This window comes from Benincasa hispida, chromosome 12, assembly GCF_027475165.1.
Source record: "Benincasa hispida cultivar pf3 chromosome 12, pf3_genome.v1.1, whole genome shotgun sequence".
Lineage (NCBI taxonomy): Eukaryota > Viridiplantae > Streptophyta > Magnoliopsida > Cucurbitales > Cucurbitaceae > Benincasa > Benincasa hispida.
Window position 1 is genome coordinate 12343755 of NC_143489.1, and position 16131 is coordinate 12359885.

At 33.3% G+C, this 16131-nt stretch overlaps 1 protein-coding gene across 1 annotated transcript; it reads left to right on the top strand.

Annotated features, from left to right (window-relative positions):
- Positions 1-1279: 1279 nt before the first annotated feature.
- LOC120068198 (photolyase 1) lies at positions 1280-8945 on the top strand. Its single transcript, XM_039019909.2, has 9 exons — positions 1280-1799; positions 2760-3100; positions 3175-3415; positions 3568-3725; positions 3809-3845; positions 3964-4022; positions 8121-8202; positions 8280-8351; positions 8550-8945. Exons 1-9 carry the CDS (start codon positions 1497-1499, stop codon positions 8724-8726), a joined length of 1470 nt encoding a protein of 489 aa, XP_038875837.1. The 5' UTR covers positions 1280-1496; the 3' UTR covers positions 8727-8945.
- The last annotated feature ends 7186 nt before the right edge of the window (positions 8946-16131 follow it).

Genomic DNA, 16131 nt, shown 5'->3' on the forward strand with positions numbered 1-16131 from the left:
CTTTATGTGAGAACATAGGTCATTTTGAGAAGATTAAAGTAGAACAACACTTTTCCTTTCCATCTCCTAAAGTGTGCTTCCTTAAATCAAAATGACTTATTGAGATCTCCTACATTCTCATTTGGTTTCTCAATAGTAGACTCCATCTTGGAATCTCCTTAAATTGATGGGAGAATTATAAACAACAGAGGAAAATGGAGTAAACATTAAGAAATAAACACATAAACAATTAGGTCGAGGCACGAAAACCTCATTGTCTTTAAGGAGATTCAAGCCTTCTGCAGTGTGTATTGAATTTCTTTATATCAACTATCGGTGTAGCAAATATTCTCTGGCCTATTCCCTCCAAGATACAACAACCCAACTGATTCGTTGTGTAGTTCAAACCACTTTACACTGAAAGGTTGAACTCAAAGCTCTATAACTAAAACACCATCCTTTTTGGCCAATTGCTAAAGACAAATGAGAGAAAGTAAGATAAAGATATATTGAATATTAATGGGTGTGGTTTTTTGGGCAGAGTGGCAGACCTATTTATAGTAAAATTATAGATGTAGAATTTACTATATAATAAATGGGAATTTGTATAACATTCAACCAAATATGTTTTCATCTTTCAGAATTAAAACTTTCTCATTATTTCTCCAAAATGAAACTTCAATTTAGCAAAACTTATCAAATATTTAAAAATGTAATGACAAAAGATATTATTTAAATTTGAACATAAATTAGTGGAGAAGACTATCGTTACAATCTCAAAAGGTTGAAGACTCAATCCTCTATTTTGTCATTGTTTATGAATAAAGAAAAAGAAAAATTCAAATATACCATAACTCCAAACCGATCTAGTCATTTTACTTTTTCAAGTTTTTTTTATAGTTTATTAGGATAAAACTATAATTTTACATATAAATAATAATAGATTAAAATATCTATCGATATGTCTATATAACAATAAATCACAGAGTTCAATATATATTATTAAATATCTATTGATATTTCATTGATATCTTTTATAAGTGTTCATACAACATAAAAACATATCATCTATTTAATTTAATATGAAAAAAAATACATATAACAATATTTATAATTTAGCTTGAGAGTAAAAACTTCTTTATTAATTTAAATAATTTTATATTTTTTTTATCTACAAAACTATCCATCAATACCAATATTTTATTGATATATCCAAAAATTAAAAATCCACATCCTCTATAATTTAAAATATGAAACTCAACTATAAAAACGTCCACCAGACACGTGTTCCTTAGTGAACTCTCCACGTTTTGTCATCAAAACCACAACCTTCGCTCCTCAATTTCCCTCCAATTTCCTTCTCTTTCCTCGCCTCCGATGATCTCACGCAGGTTCGAAATTTCTGCATTCTGGCCCAACTCTCTCTCCGTCGCGCCGCCGCTCCATTTTTCCGGTCAAACTACCGGCAACTTAGTCTCCTCTTCCAGTTCCCTGCCCTGTCCGTAATTCGTACAGAAATGGTCTCAACCCTCTCGAATCCTGTTCAGTCGGGTCGGATTCGGGTTCTGAAAGATGGAACGGGTTCTGTGGGCCCGGTGGTTTATTGGATGTTTAGGGATCAAAGGGTGAAAGATAATTGGGCGTTGATACATGCTGTTGATGAAGCCAACAGAGCCAATGTCCCTGTTGCTGTTGCCTTCAATTTGTTCGATCGATTTTTGGGGGCGAAATCTCGGCAATTAGGGTTTATGCTTAGGGGTCTGCAACAACTTCAACATGATCTTCAAGAAAAGCTTCATATGCGTTTCTTCTTGTTCCAGGCAAGTTAATTTACTGTAAATGTTTAGGTATTAGTGTTGTCTGTTACCGTTATCCTTTTTTAGTGAATCTGGAGAAGACGTAATTCTTGATTTACTTTAAATTCATAATATACACTTTGTGCAACTGTCGATGCATTAACTACATTTTGGTGAATGAATAGAGTGGAGTGTTCCCTTCCTGCTAGTTTTTGGTTCTAGGATCTGGCATCACGTAGAAATGTCTTGAATCTGTTATGAGTTTTCTGACATTCTGAATGACTAAGGCCTCAACTGGTAACTATATGGCTTTTTGTTTTTGTTTTTGAAAATTAAGCCTATAGATACTATCTCCCTTTTCCAAATTTCTTCCTTCGTTATCTACTTTTTAACAATGATTTAAAAAATCAAACCAAAATTTGAAAAATAAAAAAAATTAGTTTTAAAAATTTGTTCTTGTTTTTAGAATTTGGCTAAGAATTTAATCATTGTTCTTAAGAAATTTGCAAATCATTGTAAGAAATAGAGAGGAAATAAGCTTAATTTTAAAAAACCAAATGGTTATCAAACGGAGTCTAAGTTATATAGAGATTATTATTTCAATTCTCATTTTGGGCGTATTATGTTTAGAGTCTAGGGGTGGTATATACATACCCTCTAATCTTTACCTGCAGTTATCTTTGTATTTTGTACGACGTTCCTTCTTGAGATAATGAAACAGTTTCTCTCTCTACTTGTGGATGTAGTTAACACACCGTTGATGAACTGCGTAAATCTGTGTGTCGATGTCTTCTTATTTGATTCTTTCCTTGTCGAATGTTTATGTCGTCACACTTTATACCTATGCTTTATAAATCACCACGACTTTTAAATTTGTGTCATTAATTTCCTTGAGATTTTGAAAGTTTGATATCAAAGCATTGAAAGATTGCTACAGTTTTGTATCACCATGACTAATAGTTTTCAGGGTTTGCATTCCTTAAGGGGGAAGCTGAACAGACTATACCAAATTTCATTAAAGAATGTGGCGCTTCACTTCTAGTCACAGACTTCTCACCCTTAAGAGAAGTTCGGAAGTGTAAAGAGGAAATTTGTAAGAGGGTAGAGGAATCAGTTAAAGTACATGAAGTTGATGCCCACAATGTGGTACCCATTTGGGTTGCATCCGAGAAATTGGAATACAGTGCAAAAACTTTAAGGGGCAAGATAAATAAAAAGCTCCCGGATTATCTTATTGATTTCCCTCCTCTGGTCATACCAACTAGAAAATGGCCTTCCTCCGATAAGTTTATTGATTGGGATAAACTTATCGATGATAACTTGAGGTTAGAGCATTGTTTTCTTTTGCATTCTATTATGACTTTCCAATGTGTTGAAGTTGACATTTCCCTATTACTAGGAAAGGAGCAGATGTTCCTGAAATTGAATGGTGTAAACCAGGGGAAAAGGCTGCACTGGAAGTATTGATGGGTAGTAAAGATGGGTTTTTGACTAAGAGGTTGAAGAGCTATGCGATAGATAGGAACAATCCATTGAAACCTAAGGGGCTCTCTGGCCTCTCCCCATATTTGCATTTTGGGCAAATATCCGCACAACGTTGTGCCCTGGAAGCACAGAATGTTCGAAAACTCAATCCACAGGTAATCCAAAGAAAAGATTTGTTAGTGTGTCTTTTTATTGTTTAATGGAATACTGTGGCGGCAAATGTTAGCTTGGAAGTATATGTTCATTTAAATCATTAGTTTAGTTTGTCTAATCCTTCTGTTATCTTCTCTTTTGCATAATTTTTAAGGCAGTTGATGTGTTTCTTGAAGAGTTGATTGTTAGAAGGGAACTTGCTGATAATTACTGCTACTACCAACCTCACTATGATTCACTGCTTGGGGCTTGGGAATGGGCACGTAAAACCTTGATGGACCATGCTTCGGATAAGCGAGAACATGTTTACACGTAGGTGGGCTTTTGCTGTAATGGCATACCATTATCTAATTGTAATTGGTATTGAAATTATGAAGCTGCTGTTGAATTTTCAGGAGGGAGCAACTGGAGAAGGCGCAAACTGCTGACCCAGTTAATACAAGAACTTATAGAACTATTATCTTTTCTCTGCTTGTTGCTTTGATGCTTTCAATTTTTTGCTGTTATTTCTATTGAATAACTCACATTTGCTATGATTAATATTTTTCAGCTCTGGAATGCTTCTCAGTTGGAGATGGTCTACCATGGAAAGATGCATGGTTTTATGAGGTAAGTACTGATGAATTTTCCTATTACGAAATCGGCAATTAAATAATACAAAAAACGTAAAAATTCTTTTAACAGCTTGTCAATGCTCCTTCCTAGGTTGACCCATGAATTTGCTGACAACACTAACAATATAGATAAGATCAGGCTAGTATAAACCATAGCATATATCAAACTTTCCACTGCACTAGCATAAGGAACTCAAGACATGTACTCCTTCTCAGCTTCAGACTGTGGTGAAAGCACAGGTGAAAAACGAACATTTACAGCACTGGGAGTATCTATAGGCGTAGCTGATGACATACCAAACCTGGACAATATTTTTTGAATATAGCCTTTTTGTGACAAAAAAAGCATATTTTCATCTTTGCCCCTATAAATCTCCATACCCAAGATTTTTTAACAACACCCAAATCCTTCATAACAAACTCAGCACTGAGAAGGTTCTTCAATTTCAGAATGTCAGACTTGGGCTTTGCAGCTATGAGCATATCATCTACATATAAAAGTAGATAAATCATCAAACCATCATCAGCTTCATTGTGTTATACACAACAATCATATAGACTCCTATAGCCAAGTCCAACCATATAGCTGTCAAATCGTTTGTGCCACTGCCTTGGAGACTGCTTTAGCCCATGCAAAAATTTGTTCAACTTACAAACATAATCTTCTTTACGTGGACACTGGAACCCATCTAGCTTGGTCATATAAATCTCTTCCTCCAACTCTCCATGTAAGAAAGTTGTCTTCACATCTAGTTGCTCAAGTTCCAAATTCTGATGTGCTACTATAGTTAGTAACACGCTGATAGAAGTATGTCTGACTACTGGTGAGAAGATCTCATTATAATCAATTCCTTTCCTCTATGTGAACCCTCTAACAAGAACTCGAGCTTTAGAACTTTAGAACTTAGATCATAGATATGGTTACTTTTCCCTCTTATGTTCGAGTTTTATATTTAATGTCCTCTGAAGGTGATATTCCTTCTTTTTTCTTGAAGACTCATTTACAAGTGACAATTTTTCTCTCCTTAGGTTGTTTAACTAATTCCCAAGTCTGATTTTTGTCGAGAGATTCCATTTCATCCCCCATAGCAACGAGCTATTGAGCAGACTCACTACATGACATAACTTTTCTATAGGTGGATGGCTCATGAGGATCCACCTCTTCTGCAACTTGTAGTGCAAAAGTAACCATATCTTCAAAACCATGCCTCATTGGAGGTCCAACACCAACTCTTCTAGCTCTGTCACGAGCTATATTCGGTTGATCAATTTGTGAGCTAGAATTTTTAGGCAAAACAAATTCTGATGTTTCAGGCACATTAGTTTCTAGTTGCACATCAGTTTCTATAGTAACGTGTTGATCTTCTCCACCTTGATGTTGTCATTCATTCACAACTGAAGTGAATTTTATCTCCACTTGTTTATCAATACTACTACTTTCTCTCATATCAGTAGACATCACAAAACGCTTAACAGTTGAGTTAAGCATGAATTTTTTTTATCAAATATCACATTCCTACTATGTATAACTCTATTATCAGAAGGTGACCAGACTCTATATCCCTTAACTTTGTCCCTAAAACCCACAAAAATATACCATTTTTAGCTCTCGGTTCTGATTTACCCTCATTAACATGATAGTAGACAATACAACCAAAAATTCTTAATAAATATAATCTACAGGCTTACCAGACCACACCTCGTAAGGTGTTTTACAATCTATAGCTGTGTGAAGTCCACGGTTGATCAAATAACATGCTGTATTTACTACTTCTACCCAAAACCTTCTAGTCAATCCTACATTAGAGAGCATGCATCTTGTTCTCTCCAACAACGTCTGATTCATACGTTCTGTAACCCCATTTTATTGTGGAGTATTCCTGACAGTGTGATGGCGAACAATCCCCCAGCTTTACAGAACTCATTAAATTTAGATCTACAGAATTCCAAACTATTATCTGTTCGTAGTCTTTTGATCTTCACTTTTATGTTTTCATCATAAAAACCTAAGTCATTCTTGAGTAATCATCAATTATAGACAGAAAATACCTGTTGCCTCCAATAGATTCAACTCTAGAAGGTCCCCAACAGTTTGATTGAATATAATTAAATGTCCTTTTTGTACGATGAACACCTCTTGGAAATTTGATGTGATGATGCTTCCCAGATATACAATGTTCACAGAATTGAAAATCCTGCACCTTGTGCCCACATAGAAGATTCCTTTTTGACAAAATTTGCATCCCTTTTTCACTCATATGACCAAGTCTCATATGCCATAACTTAGTCATATCATCCTTGTGAACGACAGATGATGTAACAACAACATTACTTGTTATTGTGGAACTGGATAGGAAATACAGTGTTGCACGTTTTATGCCTTCCAAAACTACCTTAGAACCCTTGTAGACATACATTGCTCCACCTTTACCATTAAAATTGTAACCCTTGATATTGAGTACACTAAAGGATATCAAACTCTTCGTCATTAATAGAACATGCCTAACCTCGTTCAAAGTGTATAAGACATCATTATGTGTTCGTATCTTGACTTGAGCCGATTCCAACTATCTTGCACACAACACCATTAGCCATGCTAACATTTCCTCTGTCTATTTCCTGATACGTTGAGAACCACTCTCTATTTGGGCACATATGATAAGATGTCCTAGAATCAAGACTCCTACACATCATCAGAATGTTAATGTTCATTCACAACGAAAGCTAGATCTCCTTCAAAATCGATCTCGACTTCTTCAAGATCAATTTCAACTTGTGCAACAGAGGTGGATGCTTCCTTTTTTGTCACTCATTTTTCTTCTTTTCTTGATACATTTTTATCTAAGGACATTCCGTTGTCCAATGCCCATTTTTCTTTACAATAGTGACGAACATTATCTGATCTAGAACTCTTTCACTTCAAAGACTTATTATTCTAGTTCGACTTCTGCTTACCAGAATTCCTATGTCCCTTGCTTCCTTTAGCAGCTAACCTAGATGCTTGACTTTCTGTACTTGAACTGGTCCTCTCTCATAAGCAACATGAACTTTGTATCTTCTAAGGTCAAAGTTTCTTTCCCCCCAATATACGAGTCAACGAAAGTTTGATACGATGGGGGCATAGCATCCTCATCATCAACCTTAACCTCTACGTTACGTAGATCTAATAAGATTTTATTTAATACATCAAGATGGTCTTGTTGAGACGTACCTTCTTGCATATGTAGATGAGACAGACGTTGCTTTAGAAACAACTTCTTGGTTTAAGATTTCGTCATGTAAAGATTTTCCAACTCTAATCAAAGACTAACAACAGTTTCTCCATCAGCGACCTCAATGATGACGTCATCAGCCAAACATAGCATGATCGTCAAATGAGCCTTCTCCTCAAGAGGCTGCCATTTTACGTCATTCACGACAACCTTCTTTGACTTACCAATCAGCGACGCCCACAACCCTTGCTGCTTTAGCAGGGATCACATCTTGATCTGCCATAAACTTAAATTGTTCCTCCTGGTAAATTTGTCGATTTTTACGTTCTCGTCAGACATCTTCAATTATCGAACAAATGCGAAATTTCGAAAAATCCTAACAAGGCTCTGATACCAGTTTGTTCTGAAATTGACAATTAAATAATACAAAAAACGTAAAAGTATTAATACACAGATATATGTGGTTCACTAACAGTATGTTAACTATGTCCATGGGCAGAGGGAGAACAATATTATTAGAGAGAATGTTTTCAGAATACACCAACGGCGCCTTTAGGGTTAGAGAGTTTATATAGCGCACTACTCTAAACCCTAGAGTCATAATCGTAAATAACTACAAATAAATAAATATGTTAAATATAAATTCTACTTAGTTGTTTGAAATGCCAACAAACAAATTTAAAACATTCAACATTTTCAGTCATAGTATTGATTCATGATAATTGTCAAATGGTGATTAGTTGTGTCAACTTATGTTATTTAAAATCCTGCATCATCCGCTTGAAACATTTTTGTTCTCGTTTTCTCTTTCTTTGTCCTTATGTTAATTTTCTGCTCCCAAAGCCCTGGAATGTCATAGTAGAATTCAATTCATTGTACAGAATGTACTGGGCCAAAAAGATCTTGGAGTGGACAAGAGGACCTGAGGAAGCCCTTGAAATCTGCATATACTTGAATGATAAGGTTTATTATTACTAATCTACACTTTTATGCGCTTTTATTGAAGTAGTGAAAATTGCTAATCGATATGGTAAATGCAGTATGAAATCGATGGGAGGGATCCGAATGGATACGTCGGCTGCATGTGGTCAATCTGCGGCGTTCACGACCAGGTTTATACTCACTTTTCATTTGTTACTTGTCCTCATTGATGAACCTTAAGTTGCTGGGATTATTTTTCTTGCATATTCTCTCTGTTCTCCAACATGAGAAGTTTGATTATTTCTCAAGTGACTACCTTGTCATCTTTTCAGTTTGATCACGAGAAACTGATATTATACAGTTTCATGTTCGCAATTTTCGTTGTTTAGGGTTGGAAAGAGCGACCAGTATTTGGGAAGATACGATACATGAACTTCGCTGGGTGCAAGAGGAAATTTGATGTGGATGGCTACATTGCCCATGTCAAGAGACTAGTGGGTGAAATTAAGAAAAGAAAACCAGAGGAAGCACTGCAGGAGAGAAAGCCAAAGGGAATTCGTTGCTAGTTAATGTTTAGTTGCCTCTGAATTCGGTATCGAATTTCAGAGCGCTGAGAAGCCTAACAGTAGTGATAGTTTAAAGCAACAGAATTCACATATACTATGAGCTCTAGAGCTCCTCAACTGACATTATAATCTGTAACTTTCAAGCCACAGTTGTTTGAATCCTCCCAACTAAATTCATGAATTGGTATCTACATGACTAAAAGTTTAATCTTTGATAAACTACTTTGTTGTGGGATTATTTAGCCTTCCCTTTTGCTGATGAATCCATCTTTATGAAACGTAAGCTTCCATAGGAACAATCTGGCGTACAAAATGTCTAACCTCAAGAGGAAGGAAAACTTTAATTGCAATCACACATGCTTAGCCATGAATAGAAAATGGGATGTCTAAAGTTGGAAGTTGGAAGGATTAAAGCTTGAAGTTGAACCAATTGAGGCATAAGAGCTGGGATTAAAATTAAATTTACGAACTCTCAAATAGGATTATAAGAGTGTATGGTAAAGGACACTTGCAAATATAATAATCAAGCTCAAAATATTTATAGATATAGTACAATGTAAAAAAATTCTCAAATATAGCATAATTTAGATCTAGCTCTCGAAGTTTTTGATAAACCATTTCACTAAATAGGAGTCTATCAACAATACAATTTATCACTAATAGATTTTTCTATATTTACAATTTTGAGTGTTACTATACGTTTAATTATTAACCTTAAAAGTGTTACTCTTCGACAATTCTATATTTCTATTGTCTAGTGTATTTGAGCTGCCCGAATTGTTATAGAAGTGGGGCTGAAACAAACCCAGTTGTTTGAAGGGAAATTGGACCTTATATGATCAATCTTCAATTAATTGGGTCATTATAATTTCGGCCTTAAAGCCCACGGGCTGCAGCTTCCTCCTTGGGCCCACTTACCAATTTACTCTTAACACTTCTGTAACAGGGGCCCTATCAATAATTTCCTTTTCATAACAAAAAGGATAGCAACATACAATGCCTTTGCCCTATTTCATTTTTGTCCAACTTTCCAATTATTTTAGAAAATATCCAAATAATTTCTTAACTGTACAAAAATTGGGGTCAATTACCTTTTTATCCTCATCTTATAATCAATTATACATATTTTAAAAAAGGAAACTCAAAAGTTCCCTTGATTCATATGCAAAATTTATTTTAACAATTTTTTTTCAAAACCCCACTCATCCTCTCTTCTCTCTATCTCTCGTTCTTTCCATCTTCACAGCATCCCACCAATGACCACACTGACGATCATATTGGACGGACGACTCTAAATGAATGACTCGGAGCAGAAGAATGGTGATGGATGGACGAACGACTCGAAGCACACGAATGACAACCACATCGACAGCCACACTAGACGAACAACTCGGAGCACACCAATGGCAATGGCGAACAAACAACGGACTCCAAGCAGACGGCAAATGGCTGGCGACTGACAACGAACGACAGATGATGAATGGCTGAATTAGGGTCCTTTTGAGCGGACGGACGATTCTAAGTAGGTTCAGTTTTTGGGATTGCTCTTCACAATCGGGTTCCTTCTCTTTATGGTTTTGTTTGTGATGGCAATGGTGGTAAGGTTTCACGAAGAAGAAAAAGAGATGAAGTTGGGGTTCTAACGTACGTAAACCCAGAAGCTTTTTTTTTTTTTTTGTGACTTTTCTAGGAAATTTGATATATATATTGTGATATATCTTTTTATTTATTTGATATAAATGAGAGGTTTTTTTTTTTTTAATTTATTTAGACTTCATGTATTATGATATATTTATATACAAATTTTGATTGTTGGGATTTTTTACTACTTAAATGGTAGATAAGATATATATATATTGCGATATAAATGAAATTTATGATATATATTGTGATTTTATGACAAACATTGAGTCAATTTCTAATTTATAAGTGGTAATATATTTCATATATTTGTTAGAATATTTTCAAGTACTTATGTTCTAAGGCATATTTAAAATAAGCATGTATCCGTCAGAAAATCCAATAAATTGATACGTGAAACCAACGTAAATAGAAAAAAAAAACTCATTAAATTCATTTTCTCTCTTCAATTAACTAAAGAATAAAATCTCAACAAATAAATATATTTTCTCTCTTCAATTAAACAAAAGGAATAAAATCTCAACAAATAAATATATTTTCTTTCTCCAACATTGAGGGTGCTTTGTAAATATAGAAAATTTTTTTCAATACCACATTCTATCTCGAGTCACCCAACACACTTAAGGATATTTTAATCTGAAAAATTCATTAAATCTTATATACGAAAATGTAAAAAAAAAAAAAATTCTAATATATTTTCATCAATTCTCTAGTTCTCTTTTACCCTTTACATTCACTTTGAATTTTTTTCTCATTGTTGTCACATATACTCATTTTTATTTATCATACTTAATTTGAAATATAAACCATTATATAGAAGTGATATTATTTTATTTATACAATCTAACATATATACTAGATTATCTTAATTAATCTTTTACAAATGTATACTGCTATACAAAACTGTTAATGTTGTTGTTGACAATGGTGAAATCCTACTTCAAATTTTTAATTTTTTAATGAATGTAAACAATTGAAGAACATATAAGCATAAAAGGAAATTTCAAAATTCAAACATGTGAATAATTTAGGTAAATTGAATTGCTAAAATTTAGAAATATTTTTGCAAATAGATTTATGAAGATTTCGTAAATTTCATGCGACAATTTCTTCCTTATTTGAAGTGTTTTTTCAATTATATGTGCCAAATGAGCCAAATTAAGAAATATTATTTAAAATATTTTTAATATTTGAAAATTATGACACGTGTAAATCATGTATAAGGTCCTCGATCATAGTTTTATTTTTGTCATTATTTATTTAAATTATATTATTATTTTTTTAAAAACTCCCCTTTAAACTAAGGGGTATTTTGGTACATTAAAACTTTAAAAAAAATCCCTAATTTTTCTAGAGGCAGAGGGAATATTATATATGGGAAAATAGTGATAGATGTCCAAAGATATGATATAAAAGAGAAATAACAAGAAATACGGGGAGTAAAGATAAAATAAAAGAAATCAAGATTACATTCTTACCGGTTAAATTCTAATTACTTGAGGCCATTGTATTTTCAGTAACCATCCGTATTTCTTCCAGTGGAAGTATTTGTTCTTGTCGACCACCTTGGCCGTACCCTTACCTTTCTCAGCAGCGAGATTCTCCCTGTTCCCTCTTTTCTTTTTCTGGATCTTCTTAGAACCAGAAGATGAGGGAACATGCTTAGTTTTCAAGGATGAACCCTTGTGGAACTCCTTAAAATAGGTAACATTTGCCTCTCCTTCTACCGGTCCCTTACTTTTCATAAGCGACTGATAAGTCTGTAACTCATTCAAGAAGGTAGTTATGGTGTACTCAATTTTATTCATAACCGCATTACTGCTGAATTGAATGGAACTCTTCGGAAGAGATTCTAGAATAAAGACACATGACTTTGCTCGTTGATGACCCCACCATTCGTCTCGACAATATTGAAGTGGACCATTAGGTCGAGAATATGTTCTCTTACTGACTGGCTTCCTTCATGCATACATTATAAACGTACTTAAAGGCCTCAAGCCAGATCTGAGTGGACGGTTATCCAAACATCTCCTGAAGGGACTCCATGATCTAATGTACAGTGATCATGGTCTCGTGTTTCTTGGTAAGAACGTCAAACAAACTTGCCAAGAAATAGACTCGGGTCTTGTCATTGGCCTTCGTCAAGCGGTCATAACATCCTTTAATGCTTGAGATGCATTACGTGTGGGGATTGGAAGACATTCCTTCGTTAAGACGAATCGTAGTTCATCTATAACTAGAATCGTATTCAAGTTAGATTTTCACGTCGCATAATTTTTTCTGGTTAGTTTTTCATTCTTAAGCAAAGAAATTATTGTGGAAGACATGCTGAAACAAATAACATACAATTGACCGTATTAGTTATATTTGTCTTAACCCATTACACAAAAATAAGTATCCAATCAATTCAGCAAAAATAAGCAATCACATAACCCTAACTAAACTATTGATTTAGTTTTTGCAACGATACTTCAGATGTTTAGAGTAACAGCCATCCAAGAGTAATCGGCTACCTCTCCCCTAAATTGAGACAATCTCAGTTAATTACTAATACTAGAATAACTCTTGTTCCTATAATTCTTAGCTACCGTTTTTTGGTAAAGGATTTATTAACTAGCTTAATTCATCCTGTAAGTATGACCCTCCCATTTTCGGATCCTAGAGGTACATTTCAACAAGCAACCGTAAGGCAAGACAATTTTTGAAGATTAACCTAAGAAACCTTATCCATTACTGGAGTTTGCGTTGTTCCGAATCATGATTAGGCCATCTGAATGGACAGTCGCTCTAGGACGACATACAGGCGAACCATAGAAACCTCAGAGTGCAACCTAATGGAGGAGACCGTAGGATACGTTGACATGTGTCCTTCTCCCACTTACTATGAATACTTTCTCTATTCACCTTGATATTGACCCATGCAAAATACTTTCTGAAGGAAGGTCGCACCCAGGGCGATACGAAGCCAAACATGGATCTCAAAGAGTGAACTCCTAGGGACGTGAGAGCTAAAAATTGATATATATGATATGTCAATTTTCTCCCACTAAAATATTCTACTATTTAGGCTTTTACTATAATTAGTTAAATTTTGGCTAATGAATCTATCTAAGTCCCTCTTAATTTGTTCAATATAATATTTATAGTGAATGTTTTACCAATATTTGATTTTATTTATTAACCTCTTTAATAAAATCAATCATCTGTTGCATGCTTATAAAATATTTGCCAAATTCACCTTCCAAGTGAGTTCTCAGGTAGAGATGTTCCGTTTATAGTACATATTATTTTGAAATGTATAATTATCTAACTCCCATTTATTAATTTAGATAGCAAAAATAAAAACTCATTCATTCATGACACATGTGGGCCCATAAGAAATTTCCAACACATTATCCTTCATCATCTTTATGTATTCGAATGTGTTTAGAATGCATTTTCAAATGTTTAATTTAAAATATAAGTCATCTTAAAAAATGAAGTGTTTGATAACCACTTAAAATAGTTTTTGAGGTGTATTTTGAGCATTTTTTTTTATAAAAAATGTTTAAATAAAAATTAGTTTTTGAAAAAAATACTTTTTTTCTTAAGTCAATTCAAACAGATCCTTCTGCCGTTGGATGTGTTTGAAATTACTCCCCTTTCCACCTTTGGATGCGTTTGAATTACTCTCCTTTATGGTTGTAAGTCTTGAATTTCAGTGTACTTGTGTGATTTTATATTTCAGGGTCTTATTTTACAGTTTTTAATTGTATATTTTGTATTGTTGAAACATAAAAATATCAAATCTTTATATTGGATTTTTAGATTTGTTTTTTTTTTTCTCAAGATTTTCGGTTTAAAATATGATTTAGTTAGTTAGGTTGTGGGAGTAAAAAGTTATTTAGCTAATTTCAAAATAGATATTTAAACTTAGTTATTTGTCTTGTTCTCCCTAGAAAAATGTCCTATCCTCTTTTGAGGTTTCATTTCATGCTATAATTCTATCTAGAAAAAGTTATAAGAATACCAAAAAAAAAAAAAAAAGAAAAAAAGAAAAAAAAAATGAAAAAAGAAAAAAAGAAAAAAACATAGCGAACAGAATTTTAAAAGTATTTCATTAAAAAAAATAAAGAATCTAATAATATTTTAGATAAAATTAACCTTCAATTACAAAACATGAATTTAAATTCCACAAAAGAATTTAATACATCAACATCAAAAATTAATACTATAAATGAAATTTCTAGTCAAAATCATTCTGACATATATGAAATAAAAGATAATCCTATGACTTACAAAATAACGAAGAACAATTTCATAATCTCACTCTTCAAAAGATAACAAATTTTAGGTATCCAAAATTTAGAAACTATTATTCCAGACTATCTCTCCCTAACATACAATAGGAAGAGAGACATCAATTAACCCAGGCTCAATATACAGGAAATGACATCTATGAATGGAATATAAATGACATGACTGAACAACAAATTCTAAATTTAATGCATGAAATGACCTTAGCAGTCACTGCTTACAAAATACACCAAAATACAGACCACCAAATTGCTCAAATGCTAATTTTCGGTTTAACTGACAATTTAAAAGGATGGTGGGATAATTGTGTATCTTCAAATGACAAAACAAGAATACTAACTGCCATTAAAGTTGAACCAAGGTGGTTCAGGAATAAGTCAAACACAAGACGCCGTTGCAACTTTGATTTACATTATTACCAAAAACTTTATAGGAGAACCCGTTCAATTCCAAGACCGAAATTCTGAAATTTTTTCCAACCTTACCTGTCCAAAATTTCAAGATTTCAGATGGTATAAAGATGTTTTCTTGAGAAAAGTCTACACCCGCACAGATCACAATAATCAATTTTGGAAAGAAAGATTCCTCTCAGGACTGCCAAAATTATTTGCTGAAAAAGTACACCAAACAATAAGACAAACTTATCACAGTACAATTCCTTTTGATAATCTAACCTACAGTGAATTAATTAACTTTATCATTAATGAAGGTTTAGCTTTATGCACATACCTTAAATTGAGAACAAAAATGAAAAATGAATTTCATAAGCAAAAACAGGAACTTGGATCTTTTTGTGCTCAATATGGTTATGAGAAAATACAAACTCCCTCAACACGAAAATAACTCAAGTAATTTAAAAAGAAATTTTACATAAAACCTTATAGAACCCAAGGATATTTTCAAAATAACCTAAACAAACAAACTTATAAACCAAAAAGAAGATTTAAAAATTACAAAACTACTAAAAGAAATGAAATTACTTGTTATAAATGTAGACAAAAGGAACACATAGCTCCAAATTGTCCTATGAAAGGAAAAATTAATAGTTTAGAAATAGATGAAGACTTCAAAATTCAATTATTAAATTTGTTAACACATTCAGACTCCTCTTCCTTATTAGATGACAATGAAGAATCCTCCTATGAACAAATTTTTGAAATTCAAGAAAATACTGATAATTCTGATTCTGAAATATCAATATCCTCTAGTGATAATCAAATCGAGACATGTGCATGCAAGCAAACTATAAATGTTATTTCAAGAGACAGAGATAATTGAAGACCTCGAAATTAAAAGAGAATACTTTGAAAAACTTAAAAATCTTATTATAGAAAAACCTCAACAACAAAGTTTCCAACATTACAATCTTAAAGAGATAATTTCTTGCTTCGAACCAAAAACAAAACCAGTAACTATTCCCGACCTTCAAAGAGAAATAAATACAATAAAGGAAGAAATTTCTAACATT

Coding starts and splice junctions, on each gene's coding strand:
- LOC120068198 (XM_039019909.2), top strand. CDS start 1,497: ATGGTCTCAACCCTCTCGAATCCTGTTCAGTCGGGTCGGATTCGGGTT. Junction 1,800..2,759: donor TGCGTTTCTTCTTGTTCCAG/GCAAGTTAATTT, acceptor GCATTCCTTAAG/GGGGAAGCTGAACAGACTAT. Junction 3,846..3,963: donor AGGCGCAAACTGCTGACCCA/GTTAATACAAGA, acceptor AATATTTTTCAG/CTCTGGAATGCTTCTCAGTT.